At 38.2% G+C, this 19,905-nt stretch overlaps 2 protein-coding genes across 2 annotated transcripts; both read right to left on the reverse strand.

Moving 5' to 3' along the window:
- Positions 1 to 801: 801 nt before the first annotated feature.
- LOC142339448 (uncharacterized) lies at positions 802 to 5,610 on the reverse strand. Its single transcript, XM_075389485.1, has one exon. The coding sequence runs from the start codon at positions 5,449 to 5,451 to the stop codon at positions 1,030 to 1,032; it is 4,422 nt and encodes a 1,473-aa protein (XP_075245600.1). The 5' UTR covers positions 5,452 to 5,610; the 3' UTR covers positions 802 to 1,029.
- Positions 5,611 to 11,674: 6,064 nt separating this feature from the next.
- On the reverse strand, positions 11,675 to 13,182 carry LOC142339450 (MOB kinase activator-like 3). The gene has a single exon (XM_075389486.1). The coding sequence runs from the start codon at positions 12,606 to 12,608 to the stop codon at positions 11,928 to 11,930; it is 681 nt and encodes a 226-aa protein (XP_075245601.1). The 5' UTR covers positions 12,609 to 13,182; the 3' UTR covers positions 11,675 to 11,927.
- Between the last annotated feature and the right edge of the window lie 6,723 nt (positions 13,183 to 19,905).

Here is a 19,905-nt window from a genome sequence, read left to right on the forward strand (position 1 = left end):
AAAGGTACATGTCAAAACACATCTTGAGGAACCTGACTCAAAACTCATCAGAATTATTTTCTAATGACAAAATCTCTCAAAAGAAGACAATTTTCTAAACAGACTGACAAAGGCAGGATGAATTGCTCTCGAACGACAGGCGGAGTGATTTAATGTAGAGTGGGTGTAGCTTAGAAATGTTTCATAGGTGCAAAAATCGTCCGACCCAACAGAGGTTCGAACCCCGGACCTCCAATCTGCCAGTCCAACAAATAGTCCACTTAGTTACAATGGCGTTGATCCTTTGTCGTCACAATCTCTTTCATATTCAATAGTAACTGAGATCAAAAATGAAGAACTCAAGCGTGAAAAGTCACTCAAGAAATTAAAGAATGTTGTAGAGCAAAAGCGCGAAAACGGTCAAGCAAAAATTTTGCAAGAAAAAAGACACGCACATTTACAATAATTGCTTCAAACTTCGTTCGAGTACAATTAATAGTTGCAATTCAGATGATAAATTCTAGACAAAATGTCGAAGATCAAAATCTTTGTAATACTGACAGCGTCACTGAGATGCGAGTCTGAGGACCTAATATGTTAACATTGAAGGTTCTCAATTGATTTTAGGAGTTAAAATTTAGATTTTAAAATACCGCCGCAGAATTCTCAGCAAATCGTTAATGGGATATGACAAGACCTTGATTTTACCACGACGAAAATTGACAGCTTTCAAATCATTGACACTGCAACTATCATTATAAAAAGACGGTTCGACATTTTTCGAACTCAGAACTTTAGGAACAGTTTGAGACAAAACTCGAATTAGTTTGAGACATATATTTGAAAGAGAAAAAGTAACAAAGACTACATAAGATTTGGAAAAATAATTCATCACAATAAGAATTAGATTTGTGTCCAGAAGAAAGACTTCCTCAGATGTCCAATATCACCGACTTGGCTGAAGCATTTCAAACATTCTCTTGGCCAGCGCAAGCCATGCAACCATGTCAAAATCTGACTTCCTAATGACATTTCTGCTGCAATACATTTTCAGTTTAGAGATCCTCTACAGAGGGGACTTGCACATAGGCAGGGTATTTTGTCATCTTCAAGGGGGAACTTATAGTCATAAGTGATTTCCCCGCCGGCAGGAATTTCCTCTTTGGAATAAATTACGATTCTTTTTGTTTCGTCAACTGTTAATATTTTGGCGGTACAGTTGGGTGTACAGGAGTGGTTTATAAAGCGACCAAAGTTACCACATTTTGTCGCGTCTATGATTGTTTCGTGATCTATTCTAAACAAATAACTGCTTCCAATGCCAATCTTTTCATAACTTTTTTCGCGATTATCTGCCACTTGTTGCCTGATAACTTGGCCAACATACTCTATAACCATCTCATCGGCAGGAATAGTTTCCAGAGCAAACAGACCCCAGTTGTGAATTCTACTTTTGCCAAAGGTCAGTTTCTTTTTTCTGAAGTGAAGCTGGTTGTACTTCATTAATTCTGAGTCGTACTCTGCAGCTTGTGATATAGACATTAACTGTCGCTGTTCTAATCTAGCACCTCTTGATAATGTTGTGGAGCTGGTAGTTGAGGTGCTGCTGGATAATCTGGAATCCAAGTCACTAACATACTCAACCTGCCGCACTAGCAATTGATTGGATGAACTTCTCTTGGAGGGAGCTTTCGCTGCTGTCTTTTTCGATTCTTTTTCATACAGCCTACACCTCGCACATGTGCCAGGAGGAGGAAGGTCGTCTTGATTTTGGTTCGTCGCTTTCCTGCGCTTGGCTGGACGCTCCGGTGACGGTGCAGGTACACAATTTGAATCGACCCATTGACCACCATGGAGTTCAGGGTTTGATTCCATTTCGAGGTAGGCGTTCCTGAGAAACTTGAAGTCTTCTGAATCCAAACCATCAGTAACAAAACTTTTCAAGATGTCCATTTCTTCATCCGTGTCTCGCAACCTGCTTTCAATTTTGGGTTTTTCAGGCAAACCAGAGCTGCTCGAACTATCTCGACCCATTCTTGATACCTGATCAAAAGTTTCTTCAATTAATCTTTCAATCGCTGTTTTTCGTTTCTTCTGCTTCGGTTGTTCTTCCGGTACAATTTCAGTAACATCTTCTGTCGGCTCTATTGCACGTTTCCTTGAAGAAATTTCAGTTACTTGTTTTACATCTGGTGAGGTTTGTTCTTTAGATTTTGACTGCACTATTTGTGGTGGCTTTATTTCAAGTGGAACTGCTGCATAGCAGTGATCAACAGGAATACTAGACAACATTTCAGCATGCTCTTTATTTTCATCATTTTCGGAAGCGGAGCCCAAATTTGCCTCAGATTCCAATCGCGAAAAGATTCCGATATGGTTGTCCTTATCTGAAGTACCGTCTTCCTTCAAATTCTCAATAGCCGAATCTTCATCACAAGGCTGCGAACCAACCGAGGCTTTGTCAATAGTTGCATTAACTTTTGACTCACCAGGTGATACGTTTTCTGCTTCATCTATCGTATCATCTTCACTGCTGACTTCAGGCTTGGCAATTTCAGATTCAGGCACCTCAACTTCGCTTCGATTCCGGTTCACATCAGGCTCCTTTTCATCGTCTGAAACTTCTGTTGTACCTCCCTCTTCCTCGTCTTCACTCTCGGACTCTGAAGACTCTTCTTCGGATAATTCGGATTCAGAGCTTTCTTCCTTGATACCAGAGACTCGACGTTTACGCGCTGTTTCCGGTTCTTCATCCTCGCTGTCGGAGTATATTTTACTTGCAACTTTTTTAGACCAAGTTGTCTTGTTATCTGTTGTACCAAGATTTTCGACATTGTCATTATCTTTGTCGGATCCTAATGACTTATCATTCGCGTCCGCTAGATTCTTCAAATTACTAAACAAAGGTTCAATTTTATGTTCTGATCTGCTGTCTTGGGTCAGATTTTCAGTGTTTCTTAAAGCTTCAGGCTTCTTCCTGATTCTGAAACTTGACATTGACATCACAGATTTGAAACCGAAACCAGAAATACTGCGGGAGGTCCGACCGTTCATTAAGGATGAGAGGTCCAGCAGCGGTGCCAACGTTTCCGGCTCTTTAAACCCACTGGAAGGCTTTTTGTTTTCTTGATCTTCCCGGGTCAATTTAACAGCTTGCTCTTGTAAACGTTTAAGTTTTTCGGTTTCATCGTCAAACCAGTAATCTAGCTCCCTATACGCAATACTTTCTACCATCCTTCTGTGAATGTCTCGTTTCAATATTGTTCTTATATCTTGCAGAAGCTTTCGAACCGATTCATTTGTCAGCACCTCAATTTTTTCTCGCATTGGCGGCTTCGCTGGTTTCACATTTTGCCCTTCAAACGGAACTGCTGGGGCGAGTAGTGGAGTGCCATCAGGCCCAAAAGCTTGCATTAAATTTGGGTTCTGAGGCTGGATAAAATTAGTTGTCAAGGAAGGCTGAGGGTAATCTGCAGTCAGCTGTGTATTGTAAGCTTGCGGGTTCACAGCTGTATTAGGGAGCATTTGGAAACTGTTTTGATAGTTTTGCTGAATTACAATTTTAGAGCGCTTTTGTTGGTCTTCGGCATCGCTCAAAGGCGATAACATCATATCGTCATCTGCATTTTGTGATTGTGATACTGGAATTGTGGTCGATACAAACGTCTGACCATTTGGCAATACAACTGTTGTTTGGCCTACAGTTTGCTGGGTAAAAGATACATTTTGCCCAGCCATAATTGAAGTGTTTATGGAATTCAAAGTCATTGCTTGGGACTGTTGAGGAAGACTAAGCATACTTTGAGTCGGAGCTTGAGAAGTTGGACTTTTTGGAATATCTGATTGTCCAGTTTCCTTGCTGCTATTATGTTCTTCTTGCTCCAGCATCTCTTCATCAGAAGAGAACTCATCGTAGTCGGGATTATTCTTAGTACTTTTGCCCAACAGCTCGTTGATTCTGTCGTCCAGACTTTTCTGGTTATGCTGGATAGTAACAGCCATTTCCGGCTCTTCGTTGCTCTCGTTGTCCTTTTCGGTGTCCTCATTATCTTCTGTGCTTTCGGCAGTTTCACTCCCAGAATCGTCTGATTTATCAACGGAGAGCCCATTAGTTGTCGGCTTGTCCGGTTCGTCTGAGTCAGTTTGAGACTTTGGAATAAAATCACCTTCGGGAGATTTGGCCATTGCTATTTCTTTCTCAATGGTAGCCTTTTCCACGCTATACTTTGTTGAGTGGTATTGAGGGTTCTGCACAATTGACTTCATAAGCTGGTCTAATTTCTCCATGCCTGAGGGAAGTTCGGGAATACTTTTAGAGGGATAGCTTTTCTCAGGTACTTGCTGCTCAGTTTTCGGTCGAGGAGATCGCTCGCGATTAGCGTCTCTAAACATGGAAATGTTTGAAGAACTATTATGATTGATATTATTATAGGACACGCTATTTGATTTCGCAGGCATTTCCGAATGTCGACCCGATCTCGAATTCTCTGGCAAGTGATTATTAGTTGTTGCAGAATGATTTTGTTTATTGTTGTTCACTGCACTACTAGTGTGGTGGCTATTCACTGGCCTTTGATTTTTTGGCAAGGAGCCAGAGAAGGTCAAATTTGGTTTTCCTGACTGGGTATCGAAAACTAGTTTGTTTTGCATTGCTAACTCATAAGCCTCTTGGAGGATAGTCCCTCTCGAGTCAATCATAACATACAAAATATTTCCCATTGTGGGTTTTTGATGTAAAGCTTGGAGTGCATCTTTGCATGACGTTACCGACTGGAAGACCACGCGTCCAATCCCCAAATGTTTCCGTGTTTTCTGGTTAGTATAAATCTTGGTTTTCTCTAAAGCTCCAAATGCCGAGCACATTTCATGCAAGAAATCATTGTTTATGTTGTCATTTAAATTGCATATAGTTAACTCTCGAGCGGGGGGAACGCCAACATAGTTTTCATCGACAGTAAATTTGGGAAGCGGCAGATCGGCAACTTCTACTGACAGCAACCTTACGAATGAGTTTCTCGGATCGTGGACAATGTTTAGACTGGCGCTACCACTGTGCACGCCCGATCCCAATGGATCTCCTGGTTCCTTGCCATCGTAACGGTAGACGAGGCGAGATCCCTCATCAATCATGGGATCTGAGATGAGCCGATATGCACTGAAATTGTGAGGTCTGTGAGAGGCGGCAGTTCCGACAAACACCGAGGCATTCTGGGGGTGAACTGTTAATTGTGATTGGTGATGCAAAGTCGAGGGATTAAGAATTGGAGCAGACGGCATCTTTATCGGAACAAAAACTTTATTTTTTCTGGTGATCAAATAAACAGTGAAGATGACTTTGGTTCCGATGAACTCAGCAAAAAGATCTGGAAGTCTGACTGAATCCAATGTTGATCCACTGTCGACTCTCGCATGGCATACCATTAAAGTTACATCTAAAAATAAGTCAGATTCGATCAACAACGAATTGCTCATCGCTTCAACGAAAGTATTTACTATAATAATTCGGGTACTTTTATCGATACTGATCAGTATTTCAAGACCACGTTTTCGTTCTTATATCCAATCCCACTAGAAATATCATAGATTACTCAACTAATACGACCTAGGCCCGATGACTCATAAAAATCAGTTTCCTTAAAAACAGCGCTCTTAATAGGAACAGCATTGGCTCTCATACACGGTTGAAATAATTGACAGTCAGGTAACATTCTAAATCATGAAAAAGTTCACTTGAAGTTAAGTTTACTCGTTTGAACTGATAGACAATTCCTTAAGTTTGAAACTCTTTGTTCGCGCACAATGAAAATAAAAGGAAGGGCCATATTCAATGCGTACGCTTAAACATAAACCAACTAATGTCGGAAGAATTGCTCTCGAACGACAGGCGGGTAGAAAACAATTTTACCCTGGTCAAGCGAAAAATTTGCATAAAAAAGACCAACACGTTGACAATAATTGCTATGAACTTCATCCAAGAGCAATTAAACAATGCTCTATAACAAATTATTAAAAATTCAGAGCTGAGCGAGACTATACTTTATGCTCCAAAGATTATACATTTGAAAAACAAAAAAAAACATTTCACTATGATAATGCGGGAAAACTGTTCTCTAGACCCCTTTATAAATACTGTTATTGAGCCGTAAACGTAGCACAATACACAAACATTCAATCAACTCAAAATGCAAAAGCAGTAAGCTTACTGCCGAAAAGTATGCATAGTACATGAAAATTTATTTACATAAGCCATAATGGACGAAAAAAGCCTTGATTTTCTTCACCTCGATTGGGATAGAGGATGGATGCAATTAAATTGACGTGAGCTCTCAAAAACAATAAGAGCACAACATTTCCATTAAATTTGACAGCTACTTCTTACAGCCAAAATTGAAGCCTGGTAGTGTCACTCAATGAAAAAAATACAGATCTGAGATCAGTAGACTGATGTTACAGATACTGTCGACAAATTTTTGGCAGTCTTTCCTGTTTGAATTTGTTTTTAAAATGCGTAGCTGTTGAGCAGTTCTTTTCAAACAGAAATGAAGAATGAAGCGGCTGCAGAAAGTATTACGCAGAAAATATTTTTTCAGAAAAATATTACGCAAAAGTAGGTACGACAGGGAAAAACAAAACGGAGAAAAGGCTCGACAAAGGAAAAGCATTGCACTAATGTTCATGTATTACCATCCGGATTTAAAATACCAAAAATATGGCAAAGACTGCTATCAAAGCAGATTCAAAATCCTGACTTTTTAATATAAACATAAAATGGAAAGACCACCTAATATTTTGAAATATATCGACAATTTTATCAGCTGTTTTGAAAGTTTCCGAAGCTCTCAATTAAACACATAAGAGCGCAGATGGATGATTTGAAATTGAAACCATTGTGTTCTTGCAGTTGGCAAAAGAAGGTTCTGACATAACCGACTAACGCCGGAAGAATTGCTCTCAAATGACTATGGAGAGCTCAAATCTATTGCGGCACGCTTCAGTCGAGGTGATGGGGAACTAAATCCAATGGAGGGTGGGCTTCAAATGACGTCATTAGAGGTTATTATATACCACTATAACCACTAATAAATTAATTGGAAAAAGAATAGACCAAATTCGACGCATTTTTTGTTTGACTTTTAGAACAGAACTGCCGCCACTTGAGTTCAGCTGCTGACACTAGTTACTGACAGAAATTTAGATCATGAAAAACAAAAAAGTAAAGGGCGTAAAAGTCACTCAAAAAGTCAAAACGATCAAGCGAAAAATCAAAAAGATCAACGTTTACAATAATTGCTTGAAACTTCTTTCGAGAGCAATAAATACACCACTTTCAATAATTTCTCAGATTAGCAAACATCATTCAGACAAAATCAAAACACCCAGACAACTGCATAAAATTTTACTGTCTTGAGTTCAAGATGAAAAGAAACACAATCAACAAAATTAACCATTTCAGAAAAAATGTGGCTGGCTTCTTGTTACAAGATGCCTAGCACGAGGCATTGAGAACACATCAAGATTAGTCCCAAGTGATCAAAACAAAAAATGATTCTTTCCATCTCATGTCAACACAGACATAGCCAATTAAATTGCTCTTAAAGCAAATGAGAAATCAATTCTGTTTAGATAATACGTTCTTAGAACTGAACAACGTCATAGAATAAATGCTTGAGAGCAAATAAACAAAGGCATCAATAGTTCCAACTTTCTGGCAACAAAAAATCATTCACTTAATTTCTGGAAGAAATTAAGCGAAGTACTGGTGAGGAAGCAAAGATGGTGACTGTAGCTGCGAAGGCTGGTCTCGTAATGATGTTAGTACATGTCATCGCTTACCAAGTGGAGGTAAAGGCCCAAAGCCGATAATTGCCAAGTTTGTCAGACGTGATACTCAACATCAGTTGATGAAGAAAAAAAGGAACTAAGAAAACACTAACATATTTGCTAATGATGACCTCATCCCAATTCGTGCCAAGATAACTAGTGAATTGAGGAAGAGGGAAAACGTTTGTAATGTTCTTACCGTAAAATTATTGTATTTACGCGAGATAATGAAAAGATTATGTTCGATAATCTGTACAAGTTCCAAATGTGTAATAATGAGCTATTCTCTGATGTGTGAGAATGTAAGATGCTTTTTAAAAAACTGGGATATCTGACGCATCAGTTTGCGCATTGACGTTTCTTTTATATGCTGAACTATTTTTGAACCACTTCGGTGACATCCAGCGATATCCGGGCCCTGAAAATGAATACAAAAGTTTTCAAAGTTTGGGAGAAATGTAAAAATTTACGCGTTGCTCATAAAACTTTCAAAACGTATCCAACAAGCGTTTGCAACTGGAGTCTTTTGTTAATGAAATAATGCTACTGTGGGTATATCAGAAAGTTGGTTGACAGAAGATGATAAAACGTCCTTACGGAATGTGGACGTTGTGGGTATATCAGAAAGTTGGTTGACAGCAGATGATAAAATGGCCTTCCGGAATGTAGTTCCCAATATTCCTGAACTATTTAGATATGAAAGAAGTTGAATAAACTCAAAAACAAAAGGGGAGATGAAGCTTTTTGTGCCCTTGAAACTTGCTCCAAATCATACGGATTTAAAACTGTTTGATTAATCAACATACCACTCATTGTGGGTTGAAAGTCGGTGCAATTTTTCAAACAACCGCAGGTCTATAATGCTTTTGAATATAACATACAACCCCCTCAAGTTATATCAGAATGAGTTCCTTGAGCCTTTTTTGACAAATATAGACAATTCATCTTGCGAATCCATTCCTATCATTCTATTCGGTGATTATAACTTAGATTACCTTAATCTCTGCTTTAAAAAATCTGGACTGAGTAGTTCTACCCTACGGTTTTACAATAGCTAGTCAAAATTAACCTACGGGTGTATGTAAGACAATGAAAACTCACAATGATTACATTTCAAACCAAAACGCTGCCAACGATAAAAAAGCTTTGTATTTGAAAGTGCTTTCAAAACCGACAAGTTTGGTTCTGTATTATTTACAGAAGTAAGCGTTAGAAAACAAAATGAATCATATTAAAAACATTTGATAGGAAAAAGTATGATAAAATCTCGTTTTGCAAATCGTCGTCAGACATGCTATGGTTCAAAGTATATTAATGTTCGAATGCAAATGATATTTTATATATGTTTATTTATCTCCTATCAAGTTCAGTGGAAAAGCATGCATCCCTTAAGGTATTTTTAAAGAAGAGAAGTCTAAAACTGTTTAAGGAAATGTGGTTTGACGAGGAGTGCAAAAGTTTACTGCGTGAACATCAAACGTATGAGAATTTATTTGAATTCACCACCAGAAAATAGGTCACTATACAGTAAGATTCAAAATAGATTGTCTAATATATTGAAAGAAAAACATGAGAAGTTCTCTCCCTGGGTACTGCTAAAGATTGCTGGAGCTTTATTAATAATGTTAGTGGGATAAATAAGCAACTGTAAACATTGTAAACAGCAGAAAACATTCTTTCGGTGATATGATTGTTGACAAAAAAATTGCAGAATAATTTAATTTTGTGTTCTCAAACCTAGGGCAGTATTGTGGTGAGAAAAACAAGAATGACCATTTTTTGATGTTGTCGACTCATCATCTTTTGATTTTTGGCCAATATCAGATAAATATTATTTTGGTATCAGAGTGCTAAATCCCAGCAAACCAACTGGTCCTTCTAAGGTACCCCCTTGGGCTATTATTGATGGTAAGCAAATTCTGGAACCCAACCTGACGTTCGATATATATCAATGCCTTAATGACTGTATTTTTCCTACGATTCTCAAAAGAGCTGACATAACATCAATCTATAAAAAAGGTGACATCACGGTCCCTGTAAACTATCGTCCTATCTCGATAACTACTTCAATTTCTAAAAAATTTTAAAAACTTCCACAACCGAATCACACATTATACAGATTAGAAAATTACTATCGTCGCTTCAAATTGGATTTCGATGTATGGTATCAGCACCAGATGCCATTCTATTCTTCATTGAATCAGTCCAACATGAAATTGATAGTGGTAATAAAGTTGATGCCATTTTGCTCGTTTATCAAAAGCTTTCGACGCACAATCACACCAAATCCTTTTGAAAAAATTACAATCTCAACTTCTGCATTACAGGTCAAAAAATGTTTTCTTCCGGATCGCACACAAGTTTGTCTTAATGGAGTTGTGTCAAATTGCATTGCGCTAAAAAAGCAAGGTTCTCAGGGGACACTCATAAAATCACTTTTTATCAACTTATATATAAATGACCTCACAAATTAGGTAAGTAAAACTGGTAAGTTTTTGCAGTATGCGGATGATCGTTTATTGTTTTGCAGTAAAAAAAATCTGATATTGCCATTAACTCTTTGCACAAAAACATTAAAAGTTTGGAAACAGACTTTTGTATCAATAGGTTAAACTTGAATGCCAAAAAACTGAGTTTATTACGGTCCCGCGCAAAAATGATGACAGACTTAACGATTCTGAGACTGTAGTTGTAGGAACAGCAACATTAAAAAAACCAGTGTAAATATTTAGGTGTTAACACAGAGAGTCAACTTTATTTTTAAACACAAGTGAAAAAAGTTATGGCTCTTGTAATCAAAACAATTAAAATTGTTCAACATAGATTTCCTACCACAGTATTACGCACGCGTTTTCACGCACTTGTCATTAGTCATTTAGAGTACTGTTTTATTTCTCGTTCAAATCAGTTCAACTTTGGTGCTTTCTTTGGAGAAACAGATAATTAGGAAGTGTCGTTTTTTTTCGTTCTAGTATCAAGTCGTCGAATGACTTAAGAAAACGTAAAGATGTAATCGTTATAAGAGAGCTGATCGAGTTGAAAACTTTAACGTAGTACTTCCAATACATTAGAAATATGAAGAGCCTTTCAACGAGTTTAAATTTACGTACGGTCAGCTACAGGATTAACAAGCGCACTAACCAAATAATTTTTTTGGGAGTACTCCATCTGTTTCATCTTCTAAATCATTCCTTAATCATGTATCGTTGAAGTGGAACTCTTTACCATTGTACCTCCGAGATAGAAGTATAAGTTCTCAGATGTTCAAAAGTCGATTGAAAAAATTCTTGATAGCCGAGTCAACAGCAGTTCCTATCCAACAAACTAGCACATGGTGTGACTTCCGCTTCACATGACCTGTGACCAGTTAAATTTGAATAAACTATTTGTGCTTCTACATAAATCATTTACACTTATTGTGTATTTAGCGACAGCTATCCCTTTACAAAAATATATTGTTCTCTCTCTCTCTCCCACACACACACACATAGTCCCTATTATCAATTGCTTTATACCTCGGACCTTTGCTTTCGCTAATTGTTCAATTGGATGCCGGCCTAGATCACTATATTCTGTGTGAAGTGACTCGAGGAGTGAACGTGGATGTTTGCCGCGTACATAATTTTCGGGTTAATATGAGTGACGTGTGTAAAATAGGTTTAAATAAACCGGGGAGAGCAGTCAGGTCTTTCAAACACAGTCTAGAATCAGCGACGTTATCTACAGCAGCAACTATTTCATCGTACTAAGAGAAATATGAAAGATCAGTCAGGAAAGCCAGTTTAAATAAACCGGGGAGAGCAGTCAGGTCTTTCAAACACAGTCTAGAATCAGCGACGTTATCTACAGCAGCAACTATTTCATCGTACTAAGAGAAATATGAAAGATTTATATTAATGTATTGTTTTCAAGCGAATATTACAACAGAAACAAATTAATTTCGCTTAAGAAAATAAAGAAATCAAATTAAGGCGAAAGACATTTGATATGAAAACTAAGCAGCATGAAATTTAAAAAACTATAACTACGGTATTCAAAGACGACAGATCGAGGCTTGTTCGTATTAATCACCTGAGCGGAAAGAACAGAATAGGCTAATTAAAGGTTCGACTAATCCAACGCTTCGTTTACTTTCCTTCTTTCAATAGGGCCATTCGACCTGGACATAGCTGATCCGTTACTTTGGCAAGAGGCTCGAACTCTTTGTAGTCGACCATGTGGAACTCAGTAACAAAGTAAACAAAATGCTTGTAGCACTGATTGACATGAGCTTCGGATCCAAGTGAAACAATTGGTTCGAAGTGATGAATATATACATGGATGAAGACCCGGTACAACCGAGTCAGAATTTTTTTGCAGAGAGCTGGAAAATGCTTTGGAAACGGAACATCGGTGGTTGTTGGGAACTCTTTTGGGTTGTTTATTTTGGATTCAATCCAGTCCATTAGATGGGTCATGTATTCAGGAGCTGGCAAAGCTGTTGGCTTTTTATTAGTTTCATCAGCCCAAAAATATTCAAACTTCGTACCCCCACTCATTTTTGGGCAAGTAGTGACTGTGCAGTACTCACTGATAACACCATAAATTAAATTTACGCGATTAAAGAAGTCAACAACATGAACAGCCAGCCAGTCGTTTCGCTCTTCCTTTGGAGGTAATTTTACAATTTCAGCAAAATCTAAGCCTGCTTTCAAAGATGCTTTGGCATACTTGTGCAGGCTGGAGTGACCTGAGCCATCTTCAAACTTCTTTTTCGGACGAAATGTTTGGTCCTTTTTTCCACGAACGAGTCCTTTGATATAAGACATCAAAACTAAAAAGATAGTATTGACTGTACAATAGTAGTATGGGATTCTGCAAGCGCTCGGAGCAGCCTTCTTGACATTTGAATAAATATTCAATCTGATGTACCGACAGAATACAACACTATAAAAATTACTTCAACTGGAATGATAATTAACATGTCCTCATATAACAGAAAAACGGGAGGAAAAGTTAGACTTTAGAAAAAATAATCACTATCTTACGAGAAGTTTCTAAGAACTTGTTAACACTGCTCCCCAAAGCTATTGACCTTGGTTACTAAACTTGGTGATTCTGAAATAAAATGCAAGGCTAATTTTCAAGATATCTTGATCAAAGGCATTAGCGCCATCAAATCTTCAGAGTACAAAGGTTGTCATTTCTCCGATCCCGATGTGTTCACGCTCGTTGAACTTATAGCCCGGCCAATCTGTTTTTTCTCCCTTCATTTATTCCACTTCGCAGTCAGTTATCGCGACGGATTTTACTTCTCGTTTTAGGAAATCAATCAGCCGGCCCTGCGACGACATCACTCTCAACCCACTGCACAATTCGCACTAGGGATCTTAAACAGCGATGTTTTATGGTGCTATGAGCGCATCAACTACCATTATGCTTGATGCTAAGACCTTACTGATCTAAATATTTAAATAAGGAACACATCTGCGTAATCTGTAGGTCAGACAATTTTGAACTCGCTGTCAACAAAAATCCAAAGACGGGATTCAAAAACAACAGCAGTCTACGGATTTCGATGCTTTTGCGCAAATAAAATCAAAATTTCTTCCCCGTTCTCAGTGAAGACTTGTCTTCCGCAGTAAAAACCAAAAACAGTTCAGTCTCTTTTGGCCAGAATAATTTTCACAAACCTTAACTAACCGAAATCAAACAGTTAAGGCTTCGCCTCAAACAAACAATTAATCGCTCAATTGCTCCCCCGATGACACGGTAGCTCTCATTTCTCTTTAAAATTGAAGCAATTCAGACTAGATTCCTCAAATAGTGCAAAACGAATGCCGGATATGTAGTAGTAGTAGTAGTAGTAGTAGTAGGAGAGTCTTTAGGGTCGGAGCCCTCGGGTGTGGAACCCTTCAGTTTTCGTTTGGCACGAGTTTTTTCATTGGTTTGCAGATTCCACAGTTGCATAGAAGTCTCCAGGTGCAGCTGTCGAGTTCGTTGTAGCTTCTGTGGAAATAGTTTTGGTACATCTCTGTCAGAAGTTTCTTCGTCATTGGCTTCTCCGTTGTCCTACTGATGATGTTGAATAGCTTTGTGGCTCTGAAGAAAAAATTTTCGTCTGATTTATGTAGTCGGTGTTTGGGGAGTTCAAATTCCTGCTTTTGTCTTGTTTCGTTTTCTTTTCGCTTTGGCAGTTTGTCTTCGGGGACGTAGTAATTGCCTTCTAGGATTGAGAGGAGATAGAGGACATCGTGCATTTCCATGTACATGGAGAGTGGGAGTATTTTCAGCGTTTCGAGTCTTTGATGGTATTCGTCGTTTCCACCGCATATCCACTTTGTTGCCTTTTGCTGGATCTTCTCGATTGATTTCATGTCAGTCTTCGAAGGGTACCAGACTTGGGAGGCGTAAGTGAGTACGGGCACTACGTATCCTATGTAAGCGTTCAGTTTCGTTTCCATTGAGGTTCTGCTCGAAACATTTCGTTTGAGTGTGTAGAAGGCTTTCCACGCTTTGGTTGTTCTAAGTTGGCAGTTTGCGCTCCAAGAGAGATTTCGAGACATTACGACTCCGAGATCTTTTTGGGTGGCAACGGTTTCAAGACCTGCTTCGTCACGCTGGGCTAGATCCCCTCTGATGAGGAGAGTTTTACTTTTGCTAACATTTAGGTCCATATGGTTTGCTTTGCTCCATTTCTGTATTTCCCCGAGAGTGGTCTCGCATTCGTGTTCACCGTGGGTAATTGCTTTGAAATCATCCGCGTATCCGAAGGCCGGGATGTCTGAGATTTCTTCGGGGAGATCGTCAATGTAGATGATGAACATCAGAGGCCCCAAAATTGATCCCTGAGGTACTCCGCTGGTTACATTTCTGGTCTTTGATTTGCTTGTTCCAATTTTGACGCGTTGCGTTCGGTTTGTGAGATAGCTTTCGAGTAGTTGGAGTAGCTTTCCTCCGAGGCCAATGTTCTCGAGCTTCTGGATGAGTCTTTTGTGCGCTACTTTGTCAAAGGCTTTTCTGAAGTCAACATACAGAGTTCGAATGTCATTGCATTTTTTCGATTCAAGTTGCTGGTATAGTTCGTCTGTGAAGAGGATGAGTTGAAGTACTGCTGATCGTTTCTTTCTGAAACCGTGTTGGGAGTCAGAGAGGGTTCTTTCTATTGGTGGGTAAAGCCGTTCGAAGATGACTTTCTCGAAGACTTTTGAGACGTTCTTCAATAGACTTATTGGTCGATACTGTGTGATGTCTGCTTTGTCGTTTTCTTTGTAGATCGGGGTGATCTCACTTGTTTTCCAGCTCTCTGGGAATTTTCCTTTATTAAGGCAGGTTTGGAATCAATTCTCAAGGCAGGTTTGGCTATCTTTCTCAATTCAATTATCCTATGGAAAAGCTAAAACCTGTACTACTAGTAGTAGTGTCATCCAGCTTCAGTTAGGTGAACCAAACGGAGGAATTTTGAATAGGAGCCAAACTGCAGACAGAACTCTCCTGTAGACTTTTCAAATCAATTGATTTTTTATTGACAAATCGATTTTCTCTCCAGCTTTACAGATACAACAGGATGGTTCATGTTCTAGCAGCCAGCTCACTCCATCACGCCGTAAAGAGTGATCAATATATCGAAAAGAAGGAACTTCTGCCTAAGATAACAACAGTTCCTGGGCTTTCATTTAACCCAAATATTAATAAAATGTAACTAAATTAATAAATGACCTTCCCCAGCATTGGGTGAAAATTCTCTGGTCCGTGGGCCCTCCCAGCACAACGTCTTCTTTAAGCATTTCGTATAGTTGAAATCTATCAATACAAAGATATTATACATACATTAGCAGAGAAAAATGTGAAACAAAAGACCGAGAGCTTTAGAAAACAAACAACTAATGCCAAAAAGATTAGGCAAACTAACAGCCTCCCTTCTTCAACCACAGTTCCCATTGAAGCATCAACGATTTCGCGCCGCCTAAGTGTCCTTGAGCCTCGAATGCAGAGGATGGAAATCCTGAGGATAGCAAAGCTCATTTTTGTCCTTAAATATGGTATGTCAACGTAGCTGTCCTGTATACGCGCAAAGAGCTTCAACGCCAGTTGTTTCAGCGCTTTTGAAGCTGATGGGCCTGCTCCGCCAATGCCTGCGAAGAAAAGTGGACGCAATGTTGCTTTCTCAACATCAATTACTCTTTGCTCATATTTGTTCTATTTAAAAGATTCACGGTACTCGTAGGCGTTGCTACTTCAAGGCAAACTTTTACATCAAAATATGTTTTGTTGAACCTTGGTTCATTATGTCACATACGGTTGCATCATCGGTTTCGGACAGTGCCGGGTAGGTTTCAAAGTGAACTTTTGATTGCATGCGCATGGTGACAAACACAAAATTTCGCTCTTCTTTAGGTCAAAATGATGTTGCCTCAATACCTTAGCGTTCAGACAGCTTGATACTCAGTTTTCACAAGCTATGTTAGGTGTGCGAATCAAATTCTTATTCATTTCGCTTGTAATTCTCTTCTTTCTCCTTTTTGATATCATGTAAAAACTGTTGTCGCTTTAGTTCGGCTTTGGGCAGAGAAAGGGATGAAGAACTTGACAGTTGAAATGATCATTCTCTTTCTTTTAAACGGTCTTCAGGATTAAGGATGTTCTGACCACCCTTTTTTATCATCAACGAAAATATATTCCGGTATTTTTGATTGTAGACAATATTCTATAATGGAATAGGTAATAGTTTATCGTTGATTGATGTCTCACATTCATTTATCATGTCATCGAAAATAGTTGTTGTAGTACCAAAGTCAGTTGATTTTGAACCGACTAACTGAACGGTTTATGAGCATGTTGATGTGAAACATTAGTATGACCGACCAGATTTTCAACAACAGTTTCTGCTGTCTAATAATTATTCTACAATTTTTTTTTTGCGTTATCAGAACCTATTACACTACCAAGTGTTCTGAAACAGTCGACTATTTCCATTTGGTCAGAAACAAACACCTGCTATGCTTTTCCAAAACATGTTCTTTGGTAATAATATGGCTCCTGTTAATCAGCAACATATTTTTCCAATCCGTCGAAAAATTTTTCAGGTTATCAAGAACGCATAGATCGCTACCATTGTCCGCATACCACTTCTGAATTTTAAGCAATCGTCAGCAATTTCATTTAGGCTGATAATAGCAAATCCGTTGATCGCATGGGTGTCACATGGGTGTTGTACCTTCCTGAGATTGTAGTGATTGTTTGTTAAAAAAACAAAACTAATGGTTCATGATATGAATTAAATAAAGAATGCTGGAGAGAAGGTCACAATTCCTCAATGCTTTTTAAACCAAGATCACGGTTGAGAAAATTGAAAACTCTTGTTTGCGTCGATGAACAAGATGGTTTCTCTATTATTAAGAGCATCTCTCAAGGAACAAATAGCATGTTTAATTCCTCCCTTTTGACTCATACATAGTTTTTAATCACCATTTAAAACCTTTAAATTTGTTCCAACCCACCTTGCAAGCGTTTTTCCAATAACTTGACCTAGGACCTCCACAATTCCTATCGGTCGTACATCAGGGCAATTCTCATGAGCTATCAACCGACATCAGTTATACGGAAGAAGAAAAGCTCTTCAACTGATTTTCGTTTTCACCCAAGTAAGAAAAATAGTCTGAAGAACACACCAGGTTTTCAAATCAAGTGCCAATTGAGCACAAGGAAGGACATTGTTCGGAAAGGGGGATGGGTGATGCTGTTTTGAAATGTTTTCAAGGTAAAAATTCACCTAACTGACAGCAAAATTAGGAAATCAAACTATTTGAAAAATGTATAGACATCATTATTTGCACAGCTTTATTAAAAGATGTCCCCAGACATTACTACAGATGGAAAACAATTTGCAAAACTTTGGAAAGTGTTCTCGGTTTTTCGCTGTAGTAATGATTTCGAAACGCTTTAACCGTATCATTGTAGTAATGGTATTCTTATCAGTATCTCTCACATTCTGCAGTAATTTCGCCAAAACTAGATTGCTGACTTCTGTAGGTGGAATGCACAACAATGCGGCCATTCCTTTTGTTTCGCGTGCTGCTCCTGAATAACTAGCAGGTTCTGTTTTTTTACTTTGAAAGATCCTTTGGTAGCACAAAATTCTAGGTGGCTCTCAAAAACGTTGGAACCTGCAAAAGCCTCCAGCAGTAACTTCTAAGGTACACAGAGGGCTGCAGCTCTGACTCAATTATTTTGTGCACTTTACTTTCTTTTTTTAAGACTATTAGCTATTTAATACTGGTATAAATCTCTTTTTAACTTGTCTTTGAAAATTTATGCAACTTTAAATTTCCGAGTATTACTGCATATATTGGTTTTATTTGATAAAACCTTTCGTTTTGAAAATCGAGGCAAGAGATCAGGACAAACTAGAGCAGGAGAAATTTCAGGTAGCAGAGCAAGACAAAGCTAACTGAATCATCTTTTAAATAAAGTAATGAGTTCCGAATATATTCAAACCGAAACTTGTTTTACAATCTGATACTTACTTTGTTTTGTTGAAAATCGCAAAACTCTGCCCGGTTTCCGGTTGTGACACTAAACTACACAACATAAAAACAAATCGCGCACTAGTTGTGAATTAACCCGGTAACTGTGGTGTTTTAACGCGTCACAGGTGTTAACGTTCGAGAAATTCCCCATTCAATATTTTTCAGAAAGATTCTTCATTCCAGAGAAAACACCAAAAAACCTCTAATAACGATCTTCACAAGAGTTAAAACTTCATATCTGCTCCCGGCTAACTACCTATTATATTGAAACTTCTCGCACTCCCAGTGGCTTGCTGTATTCGATCTCTTTCGGGCTTTCACGAAACTGCTCTTTTACGTTTCCTTTGCAAGATGCCTGTCTCTTTCGCAGAAACTCTTCTCGTACTCTTGTTTTGGGTTAAATCTACCTTTCCAAAATATTAACTCTGTCGCCGATTTGGAAATTTTTCGCACCAATTAATCGAGATTTTGAAAAAAAAAGCGTCTGAATTTTTCTGAAAACTTTCTGATTTTTATAAACTACTCGATTTGAGGAATTATGTATAAATTTAAGGTTTAAGAACGATTCTTACAATTAGATGGTAATACAATGGCGAAGAACAAACGGCAGACTTCACAACGGTTTTAAATGTCACTATGAACCTTGAAAATCAAATATCACAAGATTTAGACCCTGTTGTTATCATTACTTGCTCATACCAAGAAAAGTTGATCTCAGGTTCCTTGATCTGTTTGTTTTTCTCAAACACAGTGTCTGTTCTCAATGATAACGTTGTTCACCATAATTATTCTCAGACACTATCTTGGTTTTGATTTTTGAGCAAAAAAATTGGATGATAATTGGTCAAAAAATTTGTCTCCCAAAAAAATAGGCCGTAAAATTTGACTGTAAAACTTGTACGTTTCGAGTGTTTCTGATTAATAATAATTTTTTGAATCTTTCCGAAGAAAAAGAAGCACATTTGAATAAATTTCAAATTGGTCAATGTTCAGCTCTTCTTGATATGAGAGTTTGCGAACAGACGAAGAATATAGAAGTCTGCTGTTAACGAACAAACAAAGGTCTCCTGTATATGGAGCCAAATATCAACACAAAAGGAAACAATTCTAATCTTCCGTGGCTGCGCAGCAATTCAGCAAAAATTATTGTAGAAGGTTTCATCCATATGTTTTTTTTGATCCACAAGCAACTGACAATGCTTGTTTGATGCCCTTAAAGTCAACGGAAACATAAATCAGTCAAAAAGAAAAATTCTAAATGACTCTAGAAAACCGCAAAAAACAGAACGGAAGGAAAGTCAAAAATTAAGCTAAACAGAAGAGAGGTGACCATATTTTTCTGCAATATAGGGGCCAATTTATCATTAGATTAAAAGAAATGCTGCAAAAAACGGTTACTATAGTGATATAAACAACAAGAAAAGTCAAGTCCTGCAAACCATCATTAAAATTTAATTTTTATCGGCATCTAAATTGGAGCTGTCACACAAAATAACTTGTTAAAGATGAAACTCTATCTTGAAAACTCATAACATGGGGATGGCAGATAATCAAAAAATTAGACTCGCTTGTAGGTCAGCATGTGAGCGAATGTTGT

This window comes from Convolutriloba macropyga, chromosome 5 (assembly GCF_964194025.1).
Source record: "Convolutriloba macropyga chromosome 5, txConMacr16.3, whole genome shotgun sequence".
Classification (NCBI taxonomy): domain Eukaryota; kingdom Metazoa; phylum Xenacoelomorpha; order Acoela; family Convolutidae; genus Convolutriloba; species Convolutriloba macropyga.

Bases quoted from the DNA above. Each gene is read 5' to 3' on its own strand.
- LOC142339448 (XM_075389485.1), bottom strand. From the start codon at position 5,451: ATGAGCAATTCGTTGTTGATCGAATCTGACTTATTTTTAGATGTAACT.
- LOC142339450 (XM_075389486.1), bottom strand. From the start codon at position 12,608: ATGTCTTATATCAAAGGACTCGTTCGTGGAAAAAAGGACCAAACATTT.